General features: G+C 36.2%; 1 protein-coding gene across 4 annotated transcripts in view; it reads right to left on the minus strand.

The window, feature by feature from the left end:
* Positions 1–26,232, minus strand: part of rptor (regulatory associated protein of MTOR, complex 1) — a 343,625-nt gene that overhangs the window by 139,996 nt on the left and 177,397 nt on the right. For all 4 annotated transcript variants that reach the window (XM_065253269.2, XM_065253268.2, XM_065253267.2 and 1 more), the window contains 4 exons: positions 10,473–10,573; positions 4,211–4,355; positions 3,983–4,058; positions 3,108–3,209 (listed from right to left, as the gene is read on the minus strand). In XM_065253269.2, the coding sequence (XP_065109341.1) occupies positions 3,108–3,209; positions 3,983–4,058; positions 4,211–4,355; positions 10,473–10,573 (424 nt within the window). The remainder of the gene's footprint in view (positions 1–3,107; positions 3,210–3,982; positions 4,059–4,210; positions 4,356–10,472; positions 10,574–26,232) is intronic.

A 26,232-nucleotide genomic window follows, 5' to 3' on the forward strand; every position in this document is an offset into this window, starting at 1 on the left:
GGTAGGAAGATTTAATTTACATATGGTTATAGCCGTCTGGTGGAAGAGTTTGAGAGGAGAGAGGGGCGTTCCTCCACTTAGATGTGAGTGGAAAGACACCGTAAGGATAGTGTTCAACTAGCTCTGGCCCGATTTACTTTACATAATCTGCAGAAGTCGTTCATAGCCATGTAAACTTCGGTATTTCGCTCGATGGGTTTGTTTTCACATCATGCGTGTGTTTTACAGCAGAAATTTGATGCGGCTGAGCTGGCGCATAACGCACATCATATCCAAACGTTATGTGATTGGCTTACGTTTAGACCAATGATTTTAAACTTCAGACAAGCCCCTCCCACGAGAAGGAAAACAATTGTCAATTATGCCCAGCCAGACTCTGTCTATGAAGCGAAGCAAAATAGCAGAGGATGGTTCTACCAGGCTAGCATGTCCGTGTCTGTTTTAAAGATCGCTTTGAATGGGATCTCTATGAAAAGTCCGTCTCTGCTTTTTGCTGAAATGTGGTGTTTTTGCAGAAACCCACCCATATTCATTTATTTAACCAGGAGAAATCATATTGAGACTATAGTCTCTTTTTCAAATGATCCCTGGCCAAGAAAGGCAGCACTTAAAATCTAATAACATCCCAGTAGAGCATAACACAACATCTAACAAAACAAAAGTTAATACAAAAAATGACCTAATAATCAAGACAGACAAAAAACAACAATCTATATACATTCACAAATATAGCTGAAGGTTTCACAGACATATGATTTAAAATCCTTAAGTGGTATAAAAGTGCCTAGTTTCATCTGTTTCTGCAAAGCATTCCAGGTTGAGGGAGCATTATAACGGAAAGCAATTTTGCCAAATTCAGTTTTAACAACAGGTATATTAAAAAGAATGCTGCTTTTTGATCTAAGATTATATCTGTTGTTTTCTACTAAAGAAAAGACTGATAAATAAGAAGGCAACAGTCCAATTATTCCCTTATAAATAAAAATAAACCAATGATGCTGTCTACGAATTGAAAGCGGAGGCCAACCTGATAAACTATACAGCTTACAATTATGTGTAAAATAATCTGCTTAAGTAACAAAACGTAAAATAAATATAAATAGAGTCCAGTGAACATAAAACAGACTTTGCTGCATGCATATACAAAATATCCCCATAGTCTATAACAGATAAAAAGGCAGAAGCAACGAGTTCCTTTCTTACTTTCAAATTAAAACAAGCCTTATTCCTATAATAAAAACCTAATCTAACTCTCAATCTTTTTACCAAGTTATCTACATGGGGTTTAAATGTAAGCTTATCATCCAATAAAAAACCCAAGTAATTATAACATGACACGCTTTCAATTTTCTGACCATCTTGCGTGATAATATGTGGCAAATCCTGTACATTACTGGAGTGAGTAAATAACATAAATTTTGTCTTTTTGGAATTATGTACCAATTTTAATTTACAACCCCAAAACAGAAAAAGTTGGGACACTGTAGAAATTGTGAGTAAAAAAGGAATGGAATAATTTACAAATCTCATAAACTTATATTTTATTCACAATAGAATATAGATAACAAATCAAATGTTGAAAGTGATACATTTTGAAATGTCATGCCAAATATTGGCTCATTTTGGATTTCATGAGAGCTACACATTCCAAAAAAAGTTGGGACAGGTAGCAATAAGAGGCCAGAAAAGTTAAATGTACATATAAAGGAACAGGATTTTTTACTCACAATTTCTACAGTGTCCCAACTTTTTCTGTTTTGGGGTTGTAAGTAAATTATTTTGTTGAGTTATAAAGGCATCCTGCAGTTTCTTTAATGCCTCATATGGAGTTTTAGCAATACTGTATATGATAGTATCATCCGCATAGAGAAGTACAGCTGCATTTATATTTGTACAAATACCATTTATGTAGATTGTAAACAACAAAGGTCCTAATATGGAACCTTGAGGTACTCCAACACTTAGTTTTGCTTGGGACTAAACACTTGTTTATGAACACTTATGTGATTCAGGACTTTCTGACAAACCTCAAGTGGTGAAAATTGGACCTCAAGTGGTTAAAATTGGAAAACTGTTTCTCAATCTTACTAAGGCCCTGTCCCAAATGGCACACTCTGGACTTGTGGACTTCCTCAGAGTCCACACTTTGATGACATAATGTAGTGCAGACCTTAGGGAACCTTGACACGAGTCGCACCAGAGTCATAGTTTGGGACCGACTCGAGTGTCAGATAAATTGCCTATCAGTGTGAACACCTTCCATTCGTCGTCTCATTGGTCTAATTGCTCTTTTGCAAGGACTTCTGGGTTGGTTAAGTGTGTGAAGCCTGCTGCAGTGCGGGCTTTGCGAAGATCGCATCAAGGGTGCAAAGTGACGGATGGGGGCAAAAATGACGGATGGGACACCCTAAGGACTTGTAGACTAAGCGAGCATGTGCAATTTAAGGCCACGAGACGGAAAGTCCACATGAAGTGCGCATTTGGGACAGGGCCTTTCACTACGCATGGGAGCTTCACAGGGATGAGTTCTCAGCCCCCTGTCTTCCAAAAATACTTGACAAATTGATATTTACTGCAGACACATCACTTCTATCTTAAAAAATACTTACTATGTTTCTCTCTCAACAGGTATTGTTTCGGAATGGTGAAAACTTGTAACTTGGTATAAGCACTTCTTGTACTATTACCTCCCTATAACAAATTCCTTTATTTTTTCCTAATTTTTGAAAGTCGCTTTGGATAAAAGCATCTGCTAAATCCCTAAATGTAAATGACACCACTTGCAAATACAAATAAACAAATGACTAATTACCATGTAACAAAAAAAACAGGACAGCCAAATGTTGAATAAGATTTAAAAAATGTTGGATGCTGTTCAGTATTTAATAAAATATATTTATGGAAAAATTTCCTTGATTTAACTGTTATCTTGGATAAATTTGATCAAGGAGCTCATTGCAATTTATTGAAATATACAGTAAATTCTGCTTCAGATTTAGGCCATAACTAAAGAAACTAGAGGAACTAATTTAGGCCAAAACTAAGGAAAATGATGCTGCCTATCTTTTACAACATAGCCATTGAGTATTTGTTGTTGCTACAGTTACCTGCAGGACAATAGGCAGCTGCTCAGGTGGATTTCTGTTCTCAATACCCAGTGTAAGCCAAACCTGAAACGCTGTCAGCTGCTCAGCAAAGAATGGACTGTGCTGTGGATATACAGAAACAAATATTAACATAGCTGCAAGCCCAACAATGGCCCAAATGAACGAAAATCATCCAAGACGACTGTCTAAGTTTGCAGTAGTTTTAGGCAAAAATAAAAAAAAATTCATATCTCGAGACCACTAGACTGCACTATGAAGAAACGGTACATGTACTCTGAGGTCATGACTGTGCTTACACGTACCAAGTTTCAAACGTTTTGTGAAGATACAGCCTCAAATCAAATTTCGCCATTGTGTTCATTGATGCGTTATACGAGAATGGATAAGTCATCAAAAAACTTTTGATATTTTTTAGCATACAAAAATTCAAGCTAATCAAAACAAAAGCTCTAGGAGTTCAGTTCGAAAAATTAGGTTCATAATATGGTTAAAAATGGCAGACAGGAAGTAGTTTTTACGCTGACATTAGGTACAATCGTACTCTGCATGATCCAAAGAATCAACAGAATGAAGCCTGACAGTATGGCAATTTAATCAAATGCTATAAGCATTTATATACATTTCTTTAAATTTCTTGATCACTGGGGGGCACCAGCCTAAATGTTTGCATGTTCATATGAATTAATTTGGACATATATGTCACACCTTACTAGAAGTCGCAGCCTATAAAAAAGTGTGACTTGTAGCGCAGAAAATATGGTAAATAAATATTTTTAAAATGTTTTCTGTAAAGCTGCTTTGCAACAATGCACACCGTTTATATTGAAAAATATAACAGAAATAAATTGGAAAAATTCAGAATCAGTTATATTCACCCTGAAAGCTGTGCCCTCCTCAATAATAGTGGGGAGCTGGGAAAGGCAGATGTCCACCGCAAGGTCCCATGCCTGCCTGCAAACACACAGAGACCACAATGGCCAAGTGCAATGACATTTGACAAAGCAGAAGTTGTTCTCACTGCTTGACATTGCATCTTAATTACTAAATTTGCTATATGATATCAAATAGCATTAGCATTTGGGTTTTCACATCTATACACTTACCACATAGCGTGCATGTATGTGGGTGGTAGTCTGGGACTGCTGACTGGTGTACAGTTATAAGACCTCATAATTCTCTCAGCCAATAGGAAATTACGAAAAAGACTGGCCACCAACAAATCCTGACGGAACAGTTTCTGAAAGAGATCTACAAGGAGAGAGAGAGTGTGCAAATACTTAAGCAATGCAAATTTGTCATGGTAATATAGCACCTTAAAGGTGGACTATACAAATTTTCCACAAAAAATAAAAAACTATGGAATAAAAATAAGCTGTCTTAATCATTACATCTGCAAGACGTGTGTTACGCCGGTTTCACATCGCAAGCAGCGCTTAAGTGGCACACGTTTTTTCAGCGGCCATGTTAACACGTTAGAGCATGCACAATGCACGCTTGAGCAGCACATGCTCCCGTAGCAGCAACGAAAGCAATTAAATATTTAAAAACACACTGTTGCCAGAAGACTGCACTGACATTCACTCTCTGCCCAGTACTAAATGCATCTATAAATCTAAATCTTATGCTTATACTGTTAAAGGGAAACATGATCGATTGCATCATACTGTCAATCACAGAGTGAAATCTTCAACTTTATTGTAAACTTCAGAGAAACGGATTCCATATTGTGCCATGGGCATTTATGTCTATATTTGTGAATTGTGTCTATATCTGTCATTACACGGACCAGAACAGCACGAAAACAATGTGGATTAAACAAACACAGTTATATAAATTACACTAAGGGTCAAAAAGTGTAGTTTTGCTTTTAAATGCATCTAAGAAAAAAGTATTGTGAAATAAAGATTTTTACGCTACGAATAAACTGCTCACGCTTGCGGTGTGAAACTGGTGTTAGTGTTTGTGTCTACAGAAATTTTGTCTTGTGCCTTTACCGTGGGGAAAATAATGATTTGATCCATCCTGATTTTGTAAGTTTGCCCACTTAAGATTAATGAAAATGTTTATAATGTACACTGTAAAAAAAATCTAGTAGAAATTACAGTGTTAGTTGCAGCTGGTTGCCAGTAACTTACCGTAGATTTATGTTATTTACTGGCAACATTTTGTTCAAAGTTAAATGAACATTAAAGGAACAGTATGTAAGAAATTTATATAAATTTATCATAAAATAGCCCTGATATGTCACTAGACATTAAGAAATCATTTTCATTTCAAATACTTATATCACTTGCAGCCCTCAACTGATGTTTATGTTGTCATTTTGTGTGTTGGCCACCAGTTGTGTGATTGCAGTACCAGTTTTAGCCACAAGTTTTGTGATTGCAATACCAGTTTTGGCCACAATCCTACATACTGTTCTTTTAAACATTTACAAGTCTTTAGTATAAGAAATCTCCAAGGCACTCGAATAATGTAGAAAAATTAAAAAGCCTTTATTTCACATGGCTTAATCTTTAAAAACAGGTAACAAATACAGCTACGCGTTGCGGCTAACAAGCCTTCGTCAGGGTGTGTCATTAACCAACGCCTTTTGTGTAGTTCTGGGCTGATCCCTCACCTTTCTTATCATCAGGGCCTGTATGTATAAAACTTCTCAGAAATAGTCTGAAGCTATGACTTAAGTGTCAAGAACTTCTTAGTAAGAAATAGAACCAGTCTGATAGTATAGCCCTTTTCACACAGACATTCCAGAAAATACACGGAAAATGCATCCTGGGTTTTTCCGGGATGGTTTGATTTTTTGTTCATTTACACTGCCAATGATTTGCCGGCATCTGCAAGGCCCCAGAAAGACATGTGACCAATAAAGTCCTGCACTATCTTCTACGCAGCATCTGAAGTTTGCATATTATTTATTATTTATTTCTCCAGAAACCACTCACGTGCATTTTTGTTTACGATAAGATTATAAAGTAGCGCGTGACGCGCCGTTCTATGCTGGTGAATGATCTCAGGTTCAGAGTGGATATTTGACGAGCTCCCTGATTTCTGATTTAATACAGTTTTCAGACATTTCTCATCTTGATTGTTAATATGCATTTAAAACCCCAGTTTTGAGAAGCTAAACAATATATCTTGTTGGGATGACCCGTGGGCATTTTTGTTTATTATAAACGCAAATGAGCGCGTGACGTAATATTATTTTATGCTGCTGAATGATTTCCGCTTCAGCGCAGTAAGTGACGAGCTAACTTACCTGATATCTGCGTCAGTCCAGTCCTCATTTTAAAGAGTTGAACCAACTTCATGTTGCCATGACACGCGCGTAATTTTTATGCGTCTCATTTATCATTTCCTGATAACTGCTTCAATCTAGTTTGCGACATTTCTCGTCGTGAATGTTGATATAATATATATGCATGTATGTATGTTAATCTCTCGTTTTAAATAGCTGAACCTCTGAATCAGCCAATAGCAAATCTGCAACAGTATACAGTCATAGCAGCATGTGACACCATACAATTATTAATCATGAAGACATTACAATTATATTAGTATTTAAATATCTTAATTTAAATTTGATTCACAAAATGTTTAACAATACTACAAATAATTCCATGCATTTATTTTACCTGACTTTGCACCATTTTGACTAAGTTTCAACATGTTAATGAAATAGACAAACATAATGCTATTTAAAAAAATTAGTATGATGAATATCATCATTTTGAATTCACTCACAGGCTGTTTATAAAGAAAAGACAAAAGTTTGCAAAGATTTAGATAAAAATACTTTGATGATCAAGCCTGAACAAGATGATCCAGTTAAGTTGGATTTCTCCACTTAAACACGATTGTAATTTTTGCCATCTTTGTGTCTGTCGCCTTTGGTTTGCTCACTGCTAACATTGCTACTGGTAACATTATGTTTTTGGTCAGGGTTTCATACTCTTTATACTTTATTAATATCCCTTTTCATGTAATGGGTGTGACTGCAATCTTAAAGATACTTCACAAATTTTTGGTTAATAATGCTATTGTTCATTTTATTTACATTTTATGGTATTTTATTTACCTGTCATAAACTGTAAAATGTAAAAACATGTCTTTACTTATAAAACTTCAATTAATTAGTAACACCTAATATTTAATTATTTTTTTTTACTTTAATTATATCACTTAAACTGAAACTTCAAGTGGAAAAACAAAAAAAAATTGAGGCATTATCAATATTTTTTTAAGTTGATCCTTAAATAAAAAAATATTATGTTTATTATATATATATATACACACACACACACACACACACACACACACACACACACACACACACACACACACACACACACACACACACACAAACACACACACACACACACATCATTTAATTAGGCTGTCTTGATATATTGTGTGCCCATAAAATATATTTTTTACTGTGCAAGCACTTGAATAAGTTTTGCTAATATACATCTTATCCATTTTATATTGTATATTATTTTGTGTAATTTAATATTGAATAAAAACCCTTATACTCTTCATATTTTATAATGTTATATTAATTCCTATATACTAAAATGTATTTACTGTAAATTTGCTGCTTTGCAACAATGCAAACAAGAAATTTGTCAAAAATGCTAAAGAAATCAATTTTAAAAGAAAATAATTCCAACACATTCTTTGTTTTAAAGTGCATGATCTCCGCCTCTCTGCTGCCCTCTTGTTACTCTCAACTAGGTGAAGAGACCTCTCCAGCTCTGTTTAATAATTAAGGAGACCTAGTCTTAACACTTTATAACCATACTTGTAAATCACACTTATTCTTAAGTCTAGGAATCAGAGTAAAATTACATAATTCTTAGAATTTTGACACACTTAAGACTAAAATTTAACTCTGAGTGGCTTTATACATACGGCCCCTGATGAGAAGGTCTTTCTTCCAATTTTCAAAAAATTACATCAACAGTTGTCTTTTGTAGCCCATTTGAGCTTTGTGCAGTTCTACAATCTTCTCCCAGATGTCCTTTTACAGCCCTTTGGTCTTGCCCATCGTGATGGAGAGGTTGGAACAGAAGATACAGATTCTATGGACTTTTGTCTATTACACAAAAGATGAAATTAGAAGTAACTTCTTAAAGTGTCAGGATGATGCGTGTAAGTGTGTTAATTTTGACAGCAGATTTTGAATTAATTTTAGTATCTTTTGACTAAAATGCAATTTAGTTTTAATCATATTTTAGTCATTTGAATTGTTTTTAGTTTTAGTCTAGTTTTGGTTAACTAAATGCCATGAGATTTTAGTCTAAAATTAAATGGGTTTTAATGTAATTTTGTGTCATTGTGTACTTGAATGTAGGGATGCATCGATACCGATACTGGTATCGGGTATCGGCCTCGATACCACATTTTCTAAAGTACTCGTACTCGTTAAAAGTCCCCCGATACCAGGGATCGATACCACGGTCTGAGAAATGTCTATGTTTGAGTGGCGTGTAAGGGGTTAATGCCTCTTGTGTTGTCCAAAGAGGCAGAGTTTACAACAAACTGGAAAACTAGTCACTTGTTTTTTTGTTAAATTATATGACTAAAGCTGTTACCTGTAAATTTGAATCATGTTTTTTATTAAGTACTCAGTATCGGTATCGGCAAGTACTGAAATGCAAGTACTCGTACTCGTATTCCAAAAAAGTGGTATCGGCGCATCCCTACTTGAATGTGATGTGCCATACTGACAAATATGTAACTGTTGGGATATAAATATTCTTCTATATCCCAAAAAGCAATTCATAACCTTAATATTTCAGAAAAGTCCAGTAATTATTGTACTTGGGTTGATTGGGACACTTGTAACATTCCTCTCAATGCCTGAATTTACCCTACATTGTTTTAACATACAGACAGGGGACACTGACCTATGAAGGACAGTATTAGTTTATTCAAATAATTAAAGCTCTCGTGGCCAATGAGGGTAATAATTCAGTAAACAAGAAATATGAGGTAATGAATATTAAAAACGCTTAAAGTTGTTCACTTTAAGAATTAAATCAAAAACACATGTCAATCATTCTTATATATACGATCTTACTCAGGCAAACAGTACAGGACATCGCTGTTTTATTTTGGCTTATATAGAACATCAAATTATGTACCAGCTCAGGTTAGCTGATAATGTAGCATCAGCATATAAAACATTTTTGCTTGCCTTTGAGTTGCGGTTTAACTCTTCTGCAATAGTGGTTAACGTTTTTTTTTGATTGTAGCGTCACGTCAAGTTTAACAAAGGATCCCTTGACAAAATCAAATGTTATCTGCATCCATATGTCTGCTCTTCATCTCTTCTTTCAGACCAGACGTTAACTTTTTTGTACAGTTTATGACATACGCAGCAAGCTTATGCCCCGCCAAGTAGATTGTTACCTCTGCGTCTGTGTTATATTTAAGGTGGCTCTACGCAAACCGCTTGGTGTTTGACATTAAAGTACCACGAGACAACACTTCTCCATATCTTTTTAATTCACTCTCGCGGTACTTTGATGTCATCTAATCGCCTTGCGTAGCGCCGCATAAAGTCTTTCAGGTGTGTGTGTGTGTCTAACTTCCCAACCACACAGAGATTCTATCCCTCACTCACCGACACTTTTGTCTCATTTTTATTCGTTGACAAAAATGTCAACAGATCTTCGTCATAGTTGTCGTCATCATGGATTAGTTTTTATTTAGTTATCGTCTGGTTTTCGTCAGTGAAAAAACGTTGTTAACAAAAACTATGAAGAAAAATATTCGTCACCGAAATTAACACTGAATTTTTTGTTTGATATTCGGCTTCTATCAGTTCAAATAAACCTGACATTAAAGTATAAAGATTTCCATTTGTTTTAAGTGGACAAACTTACAAAATCAACAGGGGATCAAATAGTTACGTGTACCCCGAGCTAATAATGACAAACAGGTTAAAGCAGAAACTTATATGTAAAGCAACTACAAAAACGGCAGACACAGCACCAAAAAAGAAAATTGAGGAATCGGCAGGAGATCTGTAATAGCAGTATATGCAGTAGAAGCATGCATTGGACGTATAAGCAGTTTATGAACAAGCTGATTCCTCATACTATTGAAAAAACCTTGAGGTCTGTAGAACTGAATTGTTGGGGACTAAAAATTTTAGTTGGGGATGCTAAAAGTTTATATCTGTATACTTAATATCTAAATATTTTGGGGGAAAATATTGAATTTAGGGAAAATTTATTTTGGGTCCTGGGCCAATAGGCAGATCTGGGTTCTGACAATGCATTTAAGGCATGTTAAAATATCAATTAATTTATTATGCTCATGGAGGCAATGAAATGTCTGTAGAATCAGACAAACCTCTTGGCAAGACGTTCCAAGCGATTGTGTCAGTGATAGCTGTAAAAATCCAGTTTAGCTCTCCTAGTGGTGTCCTCCTGTCATTCAGCCTGCCTGGGATCCTGAAACATATATATAGACATAAACGTGAAACAATCACAGAGTTTTGAGAGTTTTGATTATCTGATTTCACACATAACAGTTTTATCACAATATATTAATATACTAGATGCTGTTGCATGCTGGGAAGATGCCGCATGAACGTTTTGTCCCTACCTGTTCAGTATAAAACCTCAAATAACTTTATATCTAAATGTTTATATTGTTTAAATAAGTAATTAATTGACTACTTAAGATTGTGTCTTGAACTTTTGGGAATTTTGGATTGTTTGGAGTTGCGTTATGGCTGATAAAACACGTCAACGCAATAAGAAGGACGCCGACGATGAACATTCCTCTTTAATGAATGAATTGCATGCGCTAAGTGTTAAAATTGATAATATGCAGACCAAAATGGGCAACATGCAAGTCAAAATTGAAACACAGATAGATGTAAAAATAAATACACTCCGAGGAAGTTTGGAGAAATTGATTTCCGATGGACAAGCCATTTTAAAAGTGAGCTGGAGAAGGCAGTCAACGAAATGCCCAATAAAAACGGGAATTTGGAAGTCAGTATTTTAAGTTCCAGAATGGAAAGCATTAAAATGAAATTGAACATAAAGGAGGTGTGGGGCAAGCCATTTGATCCGGACGTCTCATTGGTTATTGCCGGGTGCCGCAAGCAGAAGGGGAAGACGTTGAGGCTAAAGTTAAAGAGTTGTTGGGCGAGGGTCTGCGCTGTGACCTGATGCCAAAGCTGGTGGCCGAGAGATCATGGATTTTGATTTGTGAACTCTCCTTCAGAGAAATCCCATCGGCAAAGGATTATTATTTGGCTGGTAATGGGAGACTGACTAAACGTTCGGCGAATGATGTGGAAAGATTTTATGTCATGGCAGTGATGAAAGTTAAAATGTATTATTTAGTTAAATAATATTATCAAAGGTTTAATAATGTAAGACTTTTTGTTACATTTGATTGGTCATTTGAGTATTAACTCTTTCACCGCCAGCGTTTTTAAAAAAAGTTGCCAGCCAGCGCCAGCGTTTTTCATGATTTTCACCAAAGTTTAATGCCTTCCAGAAAATTTTCTTCTTTGAATATATAAACATACAATATACCAAATGAAACAACAGATCCTCTGCTTTCAAACAAAAAAAACCGTTTCATCCTACCTTCAGTGGTTCTTTTGTAATCAGCTTTTGAATATGGGTAGGTTTCTGCAAAAACACCACATTTTGAGCAAAAGCAGAGATAATTCCATTTTTGTGACGGACTTTTCATAGAGATCCCATTCAGAGCAATCTTTAAAACAGACACGGACATGCAGCCGCTTGCCATAGGGCAATACTTCCGGGTTTAAAAAGTTGCGGAAGGGCGCCACCTGGTGGATAATAGCGGTATTGCGGAAAGACGGAAAATCTCGTCATTGGCGGGGAAGCGTTTTCCCTTAATTGACGAGATGTCTCGTCAATGGCGGTGAAAGAGTTAATGCTGTATAGTCAATAGTGGTTGGCTGTCGGTATGACAACGGATGCACGTGACCAAGGGAGGGAACATGAGAGAGAGTGCGGGAAGTTGATTTCGCCCTCTCGCTGGACAGGTGTGAAAGAGAGGACGCTTGAGCGCTTTATAAAGATTTATTACACGGCTCTCTGGAATGCTTGATTCTGATTGGTCAGTTGAGACATTTGCAGGTTCGTTCTTTTCAAATAATAACCGCTCCAAAATAATAACGCATAGCCGGTACCACTTGAACGATTTAAAACGCTCCGCGCCAATAAAGATTACTGTTTGGCGCCATCTTGTGACAAACACTGGACAACCACAACATTTTGACATTAATTTTAACATGTACGGAAAAAACAAAACATTTAAACAGTGGATAGAAGAACGAACAACGACAAGACACAGAGCTTCCTGAGACTGAACTTGACAAAATAGAGCATGACAGCTACGAAGCCAACACACAAAAAAATACAGAATGGGCATTAAAGAGAAAAAATGGAGACAGACAAGTATGAAGCAGAGGATCTTAATAAGGTATTACGATCATTTTATGCATCTGTGCAAAGTTTCGCGGAAGGATAAAAATGTTAATTTAAAACAAATATGCCAATAAAATGTTTCAAATTCAAATTCATGTCCAGTTTTTTTTCTTATGTGGCAAGTAGCCGTGTAATAAGCGGGATAATGTAGAGGCAGCCGGTAGTTATCGGGAAATAAGCCCCTTCAGTGTGATACCTGATCACACTGTCGGGGCTTATTTCCTGATAACTACCGGCTGCCTCTACATTATCCCTTACATAACGCGAAAAAAAAGTGAGTTAACCCGATGAAACTGAGCAGGTGTTGTTAAGCAAAAGATGAGTTAGAAAAGAAGCCGGAGACCCGTCTGACGGAGCGGGAGGAAAGGAGCATTTCCACGCCCTCAATGTTTTGCCAGTTTGTTCAGCGCACTCAATGTTTTTGCAAGACTAACACAGGCCTCCAACGTGTTTTTTTCTTCGTTCCAAGCAGTACTGTGAGTAACTGAAACGTGAGTATGTATGTGTGAGTGGGCCCACCGCCATTGCACGTGCTAAGAGTTGTTTCAGTTCACGTGGTGACGTTGTATTGTTTATTGTAAAGTTCTCCGTGTATTTTCAAATGTTGAGAAAGCAATAAGGTAGGGGAACTTTAATAATATTAATTTGAGTGTACAACGTGGGATTGAAACTATTGAGGTTTCTAGATAATTTGAAAGAGGCTCTCGTTGAAGTATTTGGGGAATTGTTTGGTTATTTATTTTGTATATTTGTTGATATTTTGTTTTGGTGAAAAGTTTTATATTCTATTTGCTCAATTTTGTGGTTTAAATAAATCAGGGCTAACCCTATTTTTTGTTAAACTAAAACTATCTCTGGGTCTCATTATTTTAAATATTTTATGGTCAAAAAGTTTCACAACTTATTAGAAACTTGTTCCGTGCACCTTCTTGGTATCCACCTGAGCTATATCGAACCCAAGCACCCACCATTTTCATGCAAGTAATGAGCAGAGTGGTAGTACGGGTGCTACATTGTTAAAGACTCTGCATTGTGTAAATATTGTTTTCAAAGTGGTTTTATATAAAGTCTATTATCCAGCCTATCCCCAAGTCTTCTCAGGCTGACCCAAGAGTCCCTTTGAATTATAGAGGCATTAGTCTGTAACGTACAGTTTATAACATTTTTTTCTGGCATTTCAATAAATGGCTTTCTAGAAATTAATAAAATCTTGGTGGATGAGCAGAATGGATTTAGGAAAAACAGAGCATGTAGACTTTAAACTGACAGACTGTAGTAATGAAATCATCTGAAAATCTTTTAATAATTAGAATAGAAGATAATTAGAGAAGATGTCCAGGGTTCTGTCGAAGTCTGTTCCCTCGATGTGTTTCTTATAGCGTTTTTATCACATTACGTTTATAATTTATTTAGAAGGAATAAAGATTTTAATGGGTTATACTGAAAAAGCAATAATATCATAATTTATTAAATGTTTAATAATTTTTCAGTTTTCTATTTTTTCTTTCTACCTTATATCTTAGCCTATGTCTTCTTCCTGTTTGTTCTAAAATTATTATGTGTACATGCTTAATAACAGTGCTGGGCAAGCTACTTGGAAAGTGTAGTGAGCTAAGCTACCAGTTACTTCACATTAAATAAAGCTTCACTACACTGAAGCTACCCCCCTGGGAAATGTAGCAAGCTAAGCTACATCAATAGTAGCTTGCTACATCCAAGCTACTTTTTTATTTTTAACCAGTTTTATTATGTAATGATTTATTCAGTTTCAATTTAGCATTTTGGTAATTATAGGCAATACAAGCATAATTTAGGCCTAGGTACTTCACATTTTGGGGCTGTTTGCTGGACTTATCCTACTCCCAGAATAAAATGCATGTTTGAGCTGCCTTTATTCAAAAACACCTGGCCCTGACATATCTTAACACAAGGGTCTCCAACGTGGGCCCGCAGGTAGCCTGCACAGAGTCTGTGAGGTGCCCGTCAAAGCACATTCTATTAATAGTTTCAATTGTAATATTTATTACATGTTTTTATATTAGCTTGGCTTGGTGACATAACCCAGTCAGAGGTAGAGCACGAGTCTTCACAGAATGCGAGTGGTAATGTTTTGTATGAATGAAGGCTGCTCAACTCGAAAATACGGAACAAACGACATCCTGTGTCGATTCAAATGACGCGCTTATTCTCAAATTCAGGACGACTTCAGAAATGTTTGGAAAATTGTAGCTTGTGTGGAAGCTACCTCACTACTTGGTCAAAAAAAGAGCTCAGCTACTGAAAAGCTTTTTAATTTAGAAACCAGCTAAGCTACCGCCAAGCTACTGAAAAATGTAGTTAAACTACTAGCTACTTGTATTGAAGCTACTGCCCAGCACTGCTTAATAAATATATAAATTGAACACACACACAATGTAAAGTGTTATTAATACATAAACAGGCCTATTCATATTAATTTAACATAATAGTTTTATAATAAAAAAGTTTTAGTTTAGAACAAATATGTAGGCTATACATGAAGAAATAATAGACAACAGAAAAATTATGAAATATTTAATAAATGGTATTAAATAGAATACATGATAGTATATTGCTTTTATATGTACTTTATATGCGATTCATACGTAAAAATATTTTTTTTATTTACCAATAAAGAACAATACATAAACATTACATACATGCACACATCAGTAGCCAAGCCATTTAAACTTTTAATTTATCTAAAAAATAAAGGTAACGTGAGGAAAACCTTGTAAGAAACATTACACTAAAGGTAAACATAGGGGAAACAGACCTTGACAGAACACCAGATCCATGAAAAAAAAAATCACAGTTTAATGCTAAAACCCTTCATACCGCTACTGCAGAGCTTTCACTTTCTGCCACCAGTTGGGCCCCGCCCACAAAAAACGTCATCTCTGCAAAACTACAGGAAGACAAAATAACTTTTGTTTGTTTATTTTGTTGATTTAAAAAAAGCTTTTGATTGGATAAACGGAGACCTTCTGGAATATAAATTAATTATGTGTGGCATTGATGGTCATTTTTATAAATCCATTAAAGCCTTGTACAAAGCCCCACTAGCCTGTGTGCAGGTGAATGATCTAAGCCTTAGGACAGACTGGTTTCATACCCCATCTATTTGAATGATTTAGTTCAAGAAATAAAGAGAGCTTACTTGGGTATAGACATTGATGATCTGAAACTCAGCATATTATTGTACGCTGACAATATTGTTTTGGTTCCTGACGAGGAGGCAAAACTACAGAAGATGCTGGATATTATGTATAAATGGTGTAGCAAATGGAGACTTGCCATTAATGTTGATAAAACACAAATAGTTCACTTTAGAAACCTTTTTGTATATCGGAGTGATCATGTATTTTATTTTGGACAAACAATATTGATGTATTCTGTAACTTATAAGTATCTCGGTTTTGTTTTTCAATTTTAATTTTCAGAAGGCAGACGAGTGTTATCAGAGTCTGCTGGGAGGGCACATGGAGCTGTGGTTAATAAGATGAAGGTCTGCCCTGCGCTGAGATTTGACAAATTTACTAAACTGTGTGATTAAATGGTTGGATCTGTGCTGTTCTATGCTGCTGGAGTATTGGGCTTTGAAGATGCTCCAGAATGTAATATGGTTCAAAGTAGAGCTATGAGATATTTTCTTGAAGTACACAGGTTTACCACTAGGGCGGCCATAGAGGGGGACATGGGCTGGGAGCCCTGTGTGGTCAAACAAAGAGCAGAAGTCCTTAGGCTATGGAACCGCCTTGTGTGTTAGCTCACAGACATCCTTGGTCCAAGGAGATCTTCTCAATAGTAAATTTACAACAATTGTTTTTAAATGGTATACAGGGATCACCAATATCAAACAAAAATGATTTGACACTTATAAAAAACAGTGGATATTAGAGATGCTACGGAAGCCTTAATTAAGAAGTTATGTACAGTTTAAGGAAAATTTCTGACTAAGCTCAGAGGTGGAGTGCTACCTCTAGAGGTGGAAGTGGGGCGCTTTAAAAGAGTCCCAGAGGAGGACAGGTTATGTTCTGTATGCGATTTATGTTTGGTGGAGGATGAATTTAATCTTATGTTTTATTGCCCACTGTATAATAATTCAAGATTTGATTTGTATAATATGATGCAACAGAAAAACCCGGATCAGTTTTGGATGTCTGAAGGTGAAATTATGTTTTGGTTATTTGAAAATGAATTTTTTGTATGGCAACGTTTGTTGAAAAGGCATGGACATTAAAGGGCGATTTGCAGGTAAAATTTTTCAACGAATTTGTGCAATTTGCTTGTTGATAATAAACATTTAAACTGTTATCCATTGTATTTTATGTTGTTGGGTATCACAAAACCCGAAAAAGTATGAAAAAGTACAGCGGTTTGCAATGATTCTCCTTTCCCCCACAACGCACTGTATGACGTCACGCTGGGGAGAGAATTTCCCAAAGCCGCATTGAGAGCATTGAGAATGACTATAGAAAGACGAGTAAAGTACAGTTCTGATAGCGCAGATTATAGATAGATAGATAGATAGATAGCTAGACAGACAGACAGACAGGCTAGTATAGAGAGATAGGCAGACAGACAGCCAGATAGCATAACGTTAGCATATCTTCGTGTAGAAAGTAAACAAACAATTAACATACTCGTGCATGCTGGCTTGAGGGGGATGATCCTGCCTGAAATGGGTGTAACTTTATGCGATCTTCAGCACAAACGGTTTTGGCAGCATGTCTCTAATCCTGGAAGCTGAGTGAGGCACGTCACATCTGTTCGCGGGGACCAGCGACCCAAACGCACTCACTTTCTTACAACCAGTAGCGGAATGGCAATCGAGAGAGTCGGGACTTTCCCGGTGGGTCGATCTGATAATAGTTATACATTTCGAGTTAACACAGTCTGGCGGCGTGATATGCGTCCGGTTCCCGCAGCCCGCTGGTCAAACTGCTCAACCTCTCTGCTAAACAAAGTATATGAAAGTGCTCAACCTGTTCGGCAGGTCCAAACATGTACAGGATTTATAAAAATACGGTGATCAATGAGCGGTTCCTCCTCAAATGGCATAGCCTGTTGTGATGTAAAAAGCCGCCGAACGCCTGTTTATTACAGTATGTATGCGGTCGGATCCGAGTGTGCTGCAGCTGCCGACTGCTGCGTATAAAATGATCGTGTGATTCGTTATCGCATAAACAATATAACAAAGCATTCTTTTATTTCACAAAACAATATATTTGAGATATTATTTGATAGACTAGTAAGTGTGGATTAAGGATGTTTAAAAATCTCTAGCCTGGTGGTCAGGACATGAATGGATCAAATCAGCAGATTTGCGAAGTTTTATTTATTTCCACAGATATCATAAATAATAATTATCATGGTAACTTTGCAGTATAACACATTATATATTTACTACGATGTATATATGATTTCCAAATTGTATACGTAAGTATTAAACAGCAATAAATGTCTCATCTATCTCTATGGCTCTGGCTGAGGCTTCCTTCACTTCTCCCCAACGTGACGTCATCGCAGAATTGCGTAAAAAAACCGTTAATACCAAAAACGTAAAAAAAGTGGTCTTTAAGACCATTTTTGAGACATTTTAAAAATTATACACATATCTTGAGTGATTTATGTACCCATTAATCGACAGTGGTGGTTAACCTGCAAGACGCACTTTAAGACAAAAGACTTTGCATCCCGAGATGAGGTGATCTAGTTGTGATTATGTCAGGATGTTGTGGCTTATTATATTGTTTGTTTTCTTTTGTGATGGTCATCTTTCCTTATGACTGGATAGTGTCATATAAGCCCATTCGGGCTGGGCATCTTTGAGTGCATGACACTTAAATAAAAATATTCATTCATTCATTCATTCATTCATTCATATACAGCCTATTATGATAATGCAATGCAGATAATATGTGATAAAGCAGCTTTTAATAAATATTTTTAACGTGCGTAAATAAATCCAACAACTCCCGTGCCTGGGCTACACGTCAATATGGGGAGAGGTTTCCAGGTTAATAAACCATTGAGAAGCAGTTGTCTCTTTGTTTCTGCAGTTAAAAAGACAAAGTTGGCAATTCTGGCTTTCGTTATTTTAATAATTTCTTAATTTTTATTTTATTTAGAGATCACTCAGGGTTATCTGATTTAACTATTTGTGGCTTGTTTCATTTTCCTGCACTTCAGGCCTTTTGAACACATTTGTTCTGCACCTTGTTACTTTATTCTGACCTTATTTTGTTTTTTTTTATTATAAAGGTAATTTCTGAACTAATTTAAGTCTGTAAATTTTGGATTTCTTTTCGCTGCATCAATGTTGCACTGCTGCATGCTGGCACATGCAATTTAGCCGAACGTGCTAGGTGCTCTGGGTGTCATTTAAGATCATGTTTAGGAATTCATCAAACTAAACACCAAAAAACAGAATTTTTCGACAGGTATAAGTTTTAAAATTTACTTTAAGCTAACGTTCTTTCTATGTTTTTGAAGCTTTGTGTTTATAGTGGGCAATATAACATGTGTTCATGTTTCACGTGTAAAAAACACGCAGTATTTTTCACACAATGTACTTATCTGTATAGCGCTTTTTTCACTGAAGCTCTGATTGTGTAGCTTGTTTAATGTGTTGTGATTCAATAGCAGCTTTGCTTACAGAGTCGTTTGAGCCAAAGCTGTTGACTGACATATTCCTGTGGGTGAAGGTTAGTCAAAAAAAAAAAACGTTTTACTGACGTCATTAAAGCAGGAAATAGAGGGCTGTAGTCTAAACCGGTCGTTCTCTGTAGGCTTTAAATAAGGAACTCTATTAAAGAAAATATATCGCCTGGCAGTGAACTTTGAGCTTTATCACTTTACAGGTATTATTTATGGCGGCCATTCCCAAACTGTTGTCCGTGAGGGTACTGCAGGTGGTCCGTGTTAAGTAGGGGTGGGCAAAAATGTGCACACGGACAACTTAAGAGAGCGCGCCCTGCAAGAGCGCATAGCGGAGCTTACAAGAGCAGAAGAGAAAGAACACTTTAAATGCTTGTAGGACTATACTGCATATATCTCTACATTGAATTTAGGGCTGTCACCATTACTCTATTCTTTTTGAGGAGTTTTAAAAAAAATCCTTGAGTACATGTCCAGTACTCCTTAAAATAGCGGAGATGCGGTTTAGTGAAACAGACAGTATCAGAAGCATACAAATCAGCGCTACGCTGCCTCTCTCTCCCTCTCGTTTGCTCGCTCACACACACCGTGCGTGTGAATCAGCAACTGCGTGAGGCAAGAATGCGCATCCATGTGAATTTTGGAAGTTAAAGCAACTGAGCTGCAGTGGCATGGCAAAACACATTTGAGAAGAAAGGCGCAGCAACTCAAAAAGACCTGCATGTTTCACAATTACTCCAAAAGACCATAATGACAATTTTGCGCGTGGAGCAGCAGTTGTGCGATCTACCGGCATTGCCTTTGCGATCGACGTATTGGACACCCCTGCCCTAAACCATCCGCAGACTGTTTAGATATAACATGAATATACTTCTGTAAAAATATGCACATAGTTTGTTATTCAGTCGCTGGGTGCGCTGCATTATATAAATACACACTCTAAAAAACAAACGGTGCTATATAGCACCAAAACAGTTGCTTTGGATCGTAACGATAGAAGAACCATTTTTAGTGCCATATAGCACCGGTGAAGAACCAGTAAAGCACCAGTGAAGCACCAGTGAAGCACCTGTGTAGAACCATATAGTGCTATGTAGAACCATATGTGGTGCTATATGGCCCCTATATGGTTCTACACTGGTGCTTCACTGGTGCTTCACTGGTGCTTCACTGGTTCTTCACCGGTGCTATACAGATGTGGCCTTTAAAAATGCGCGTCTCTGAGAGCAGAATGCCGCGGAGACTTCCGAAATTCTGCGAGATCCCGCAGAAGGGGAGTTCGGTGGGGGACGCAGGAAATATAAAAACCTGTAGAGGGCAGGCGTGTTTCATGTAGGCCATACTGACGACAATGTGTGTGCTCGACTTCATGCTTAGCGTATACTAACCCAGTATATGATATTGAAGTAACATGACACGGATTATCAATGTTTAGGCGATAGACTTTGATGTCATACAAATGCATGCTTTTTGGCAAACATTTTGTTGGCGAAGTTTTCTTTTGCCAGTTACATAAACAGTCACATATTCTTCATAAAAATCGGACTCAAACGCGCATCATTTGTCTTATTTTTTCCGTGTACTTACAGTAGAAGAGACGTGATGTATGATAATCGAGTCTTATAACAAAATAATTCGCGAAGACCTTTGAAGAGACCGAGCGCATTTACGCAATATCATTAACTAGTTTATCTAATTTTACATTTAGTTCATTTTTGCATCTGAACGTTTTAATAGCTTTAACGTGGTTGTGTTGCACTTTTCTGCATTACTGAACAGTAGGCTACTTTTTATATTATCATGTTTCCCTTTACATGGTATGAAACACGATAAAAAGTATGTAATGGTGTTTAATACATTTCACTGAGAATTTGTATAATATGTTATACTTTTGTACTAAGGAAATAAAATCATATTATGAGTGTAAATATTCATAAATTGGAGAAGTTTCTGAGGTGTTTGTCATCGGCAAAATGTGCAGTTTCTTTGTTGCTGATTAAAAACCGTTGGCTATGTGATTGTTTAAAATTGACATTTTTTCTACTTATTATTAATTTATTTTTTGCCTACATTTACTCAAATAATATCAATGTGAAAATATAAGTAATTCATACTTCAAGTTAGGCGTAAAACTTACACATTTTTGATGTCAAATAGAAATAATAATAATTTGAAATATGCAATTATTACAGTTTAAAAAACTTAAATATATTACTCTGACCTTTTTAAATATATTGACTAAAATAATCTGTAAATGTAATACTTATATTATTAAGGCGTATACATCAAATAATATATGTACATTTTACACAAAATATCTGTTCTATTTTAAGTAATTTATTTTCCAACTAAAAAAATCGCATAACTGCATTAAGAGATTTTATTAAGTTACTTTAATCATTTATTTTAGAGATATTTACAAAGCCACTGAATCATTTTTAACAGTGTGTACATTATGACCTTACGGTAGACTATTATTAAATGCATATAAATAAAAATATGTAAAACTAAATAAAAAATATATCATACACGGACTGTATGTAAGCATACGTTTTCTTTTTCGGTGCACGTGGGTTTAAATGCCGTTTTTCTAAAGAAGAATTTTAAAACTTTATTGGTGGTAGTTGAGAATAATTCCTTTTTCCATTTCTAAATCATTTTGAGCGCAATATAAATATATCATATTTTTATTCTTATTATATAAGAATACGCAATTTTTACAACATTTTTAACATATGGAAAATATACGTTAAGCATGTTGTGTGAATTTCCTAATTACAAGCTTTTGATGAAATTGCACCAAAACTAAACGTGCATAAAAACATAAAAAATTAATTTAAATAAGCGAAAAATCTTTTTTATGAGCTCAAAATGTTGAATATAATGTGCTATTGCTGAAAATTGCCCATCTCTAAAGAAGAATATTCATCTTTAAAGTTAAAGAAACAAAAAAGTACTGATAAGCATTCTCAAATATATATATTCTGCAAGCACTCAGTTGAGAAGAATTCCTTTTTCCATTTCTAAATCATTTTGAGCGCAATATAAATGTATCATATTGTTATTCTTATTATATAAGAATACGCAATTTTTACAACATTTTTAACATATAGAAAATATACGTTAAGCGTGTTGTGTGTATTTCCTAATTATAAGCTTTTGATGAAATTGCACCAAAACTAAACGTGCATAAAAACATAAAAAAAATAATTTAAATAAGCGAAAAATCTTTTTTATGAGCTCAAAATGTTGAATATAATGTGCTATTGCTGAAAATTGCCCATCTCTAAAGAAGAATATTCATTTTTAAAGTTAAAGAAACAAAAAAGTACTGATAAGCATTCTCAAATATATATATTCTGCAAGCACTCATTTATCCATAATGATGTAATTTATTTTTTAATAACATATTGTCGCTGTCGGGCAAAGATACTCTCTGGACACCAAGACCATGTCTATGGGTTCAAGAATAACAAAATATTGGCCATTTGAAACTCGAAAGTCATCACTTTATTTTGTCCCATTGTTTTCCATTTTGCGGGTGATAAAACTCCTGTGCGCGTCGTTCAAATTCATTGAAATTTTGTTCACTTGTAGTTTAGCAAGTATGTATAATACAATTTCAATAATGTTTTTACACTGCACATCGTCTGAGGAAATCCGAAGTTGCGTCGAGGGGAACCAAGCTGACAGCCGCGACAGCAGAGATTGTCACGTACCTACAAAAGGGTACCTGCAGCGATATCATTCTGGCTTGGTGGGATGTCAGCCAGCGAGAGTCCTCTGATTCTGACCTTGTTCTTTTACTCCTCAGAGTCTAAAACCAGGAGGGCATATTAAGTATTCATTGTATTTTCATTTTAACAAAGCAGATATGGTTGCGCGTTTCACACACCTCTCCAAACCACGTAGTTAACACTATGCTTGTTCGACTTCATGCGGCGCCACAAGAACCGACAGCCGGATGACGTCAGAGTACCGCGAGAATGATTCAAGAAATCATATTTCGCCTCGCTCTCGCGATACTGTGACGTCTTCCGGCTGTCGATTCTCGGGGCGCCGCATGAAGTCGAACAAGCCTATTGACAGCAGCAAAAGCTATGCATGCGCTTTTAACTTGTAAAACTCAAAGGTGTATGGGTAATGTAGTCTCTGCTCTCGGTGGGACGAATTAGGTAGCTTGCATTGTGAAGGGCGCTTTGAAAAGCGGCAGCGCAGCCAAAAGATTAAATTAAGCCTCTGATTTAAACAGATGTGCAAATGAGCGTTCTGGTACGATAGAAGTACGTTCTGGGCGCAGGGAGAGATGGTGGTAGGCTCAAGAGCTATATTTGGAAGTGGCGGTACTGAGTACTGGCGCCTACCGGCCCACATTAAAGCACTGGCGGTAGCAAAGGTAGACGGCCCTTTGAAAAGCAAAAGAAAGCTGATAAAAATGAGAAACCCACACTGAAATAAATTGGAGTATTAGGCTACTTAACAAAATCTAAACATTTTTCACTCAGAAAAGGCTAGTAAATATAAACAAAATTATCAGCAGCTTTAACTTTATTACTTTTTTAATTTTAATTCACTCTTTGTTATAAACGATGTTTATAAATATACTATATTTTTGCATTTTGATTACAAACTGTTCTACACTGAAAAGAAACTAATGTAATCTTCATGATTTAATCACGTAAAACACAAGTCTAAACACAAGCACCACTTTTCTGAATGATGATAATCACAAACATCCCAGAGTTTGTAAACCAATTGTTTGTAAACATATTTAATGCTAACTACTTAAAAATTCAGAAAATATTTTTTACAGTGTATAAATAAAAAGACATGAAGGAAGTTAATTCCAAAATGTAATTAATTGTACATGGTTTAGCTGCTTGTTTTAGCAGCTACCAGTGACACAGAGTCAAGAAATTAAAAACCACCCACCCCTAGGTCTGCCAATTCTTTGCCAACCCCCAATGCTAATCGATCACCTCATCATCAGGGAATCAAAAGAAAACCGGTTTATCCAGTTTTCACCAGCGCGTTGGGTTTTAATTTCAACCCTTGCAGTTTCTTTGTTAAAATGCAATTTAAGCAAATAGGCCTAATACATACGCTGTATGTTATTTTAAATGAATGTTTATAACTTATAAAATTAAGTGGATATCAGGTAACTTAATTTGACATATGTTGATATAACCTAGGCTCTCAAGTCCCACGCAATCACCATGAGGCAGACGCATTTCTGTCAGTTCACACGCTCACACACCAAACCTTGTAAGCTATTTATCACGCTGAGAAGTAAAATAGAACTTTTCCTGCTATACAAGTAATAAAGGAGGTGCTGGTATACAGAGCATTTCTGTCGAGTTTAGCAGTACATTTTTTAGGTGTGGTCAACTTTACGCAGCGCCACAAGAACCGACAAGCAGATGACATCAGAGTACCACGAGAAATAAAGCGGAGGAGGTTGGTTTTAAATCGCCCTCGCGGTACTCTGATGTCATCCACTCATGTTTGAGTCTGTATCAGATGAAAATACAGATTTTGAGGAACAACTTATTGTTTGGAGATTGTCAATGGACGTTTCTGAGTGGTATGTTTGTTTTTTCAGTGTGGACCTGCAAAACGCCAAATGCATAAAAATTAATTAATATTGTAATGTCTTAGCATGATATGTTTTCTAAAATGTTTAAAAATGAAAAAAACAGTTGTGCGAAACTACACAGAATTTTTTTTTTGTTATGAAACATGTTCAATGGTTACAGTGCCTCATGGTGGGGTTGAACCCCTGGTTCAGTTTACCCCATCTGGTTCACTTTGCCCCACAGCCACCGTTTTGGGAAACTGCCTAGCTTAGTAATTCAGGCTAATCTTTAGCTAAATCATTCACATGGTTTTATACATTAGCCTATCACCAATATTTATGGTATAAATATTTAGACCTGGATAAATCTACTTTGACATAACAGCCATTATACCTGGTATGTATACATTTTACTTTGATAGGATAAAAACTGTTTTTTTTTTAAATCATACTTTAATCATAACTCTTTAATTTGTCCTTCTCTTTAACATAGCCAAATATAAATTATGGTTGCTACCTGTATTTGTGGTCACATGGCTACAAATCTGTATGGTTGCCTAGATAAAGGGGGTGGGTCAACTTACCCACTGGCTCACTTTGCCCCACTCTCCCCTGTATTGAGAAACGGGCATTGTTTATCGAAGCCGGAGCGCGAGCTACAAACTACAGAGCGAGTGCGCGGGTGCACAATGGTGAAAGAGCAACACACGATGTAAATAACTAAACCAGTGCTCGCAGTACAGACACTTTATATTTTAGCTTACTGCGTACCTTCACTTTCTTTTGCGTGCCACCACTTCTCATGTTGCTGGTACTTTGCCTTAAAGAGTCAAAGGGCGTTTCTATGTGGCGCTGCGCAGACAGTTCGGCAACGAAGACATCAAAGTACCGCGAGAGCAAGTCGAAATGTTACAAATGGTCCGACTTTACCTTTGCTCTCGCGGTACTCTGATGTCATACGCCGACCAGTCAGCTCCGCACCATTTAAAGTCGAACACACAAAGCGTCAAGGCAGGGCCGCTGGAAGTCATTTTGAACAGGGGGTGCTGTGAATTTTTTTAACCAAAAAACCTATGAGCCTATAGGCCTATTTAAAATACATTTTAAAAATAAATACATTGAGATTTACTACTTTATTGTCATACACTTCAGGGCACACAGCCAGGGTCTGAAACACACAGACATCATCAGTTCTCAGATGAATATGCGCTATTAATCAGAAGCAAAAATACTTATCCCAGGGGGAATTACTTTCGTTACAATTTACATACAACATATAATATTATAACAACATATAATATTAATTAAACTTCACAGTTTTCAATGTCCATGCGGACGAACATATTTTACTTTCGTTTTTAAGTTAAGATCACAC

This window comes from Paramisgurnus dabryanus, chromosome 7 (assembly GCF_030506205.2).
Source record: "Paramisgurnus dabryanus chromosome 7, PD_genome_1.1, whole genome shotgun sequence".
Taxonomy (NCBI): Eukaryota; Metazoa; Chordata; class Actinopteri; order Cypriniformes; family Cobitidae; genus Paramisgurnus; species Paramisgurnus dabryanus.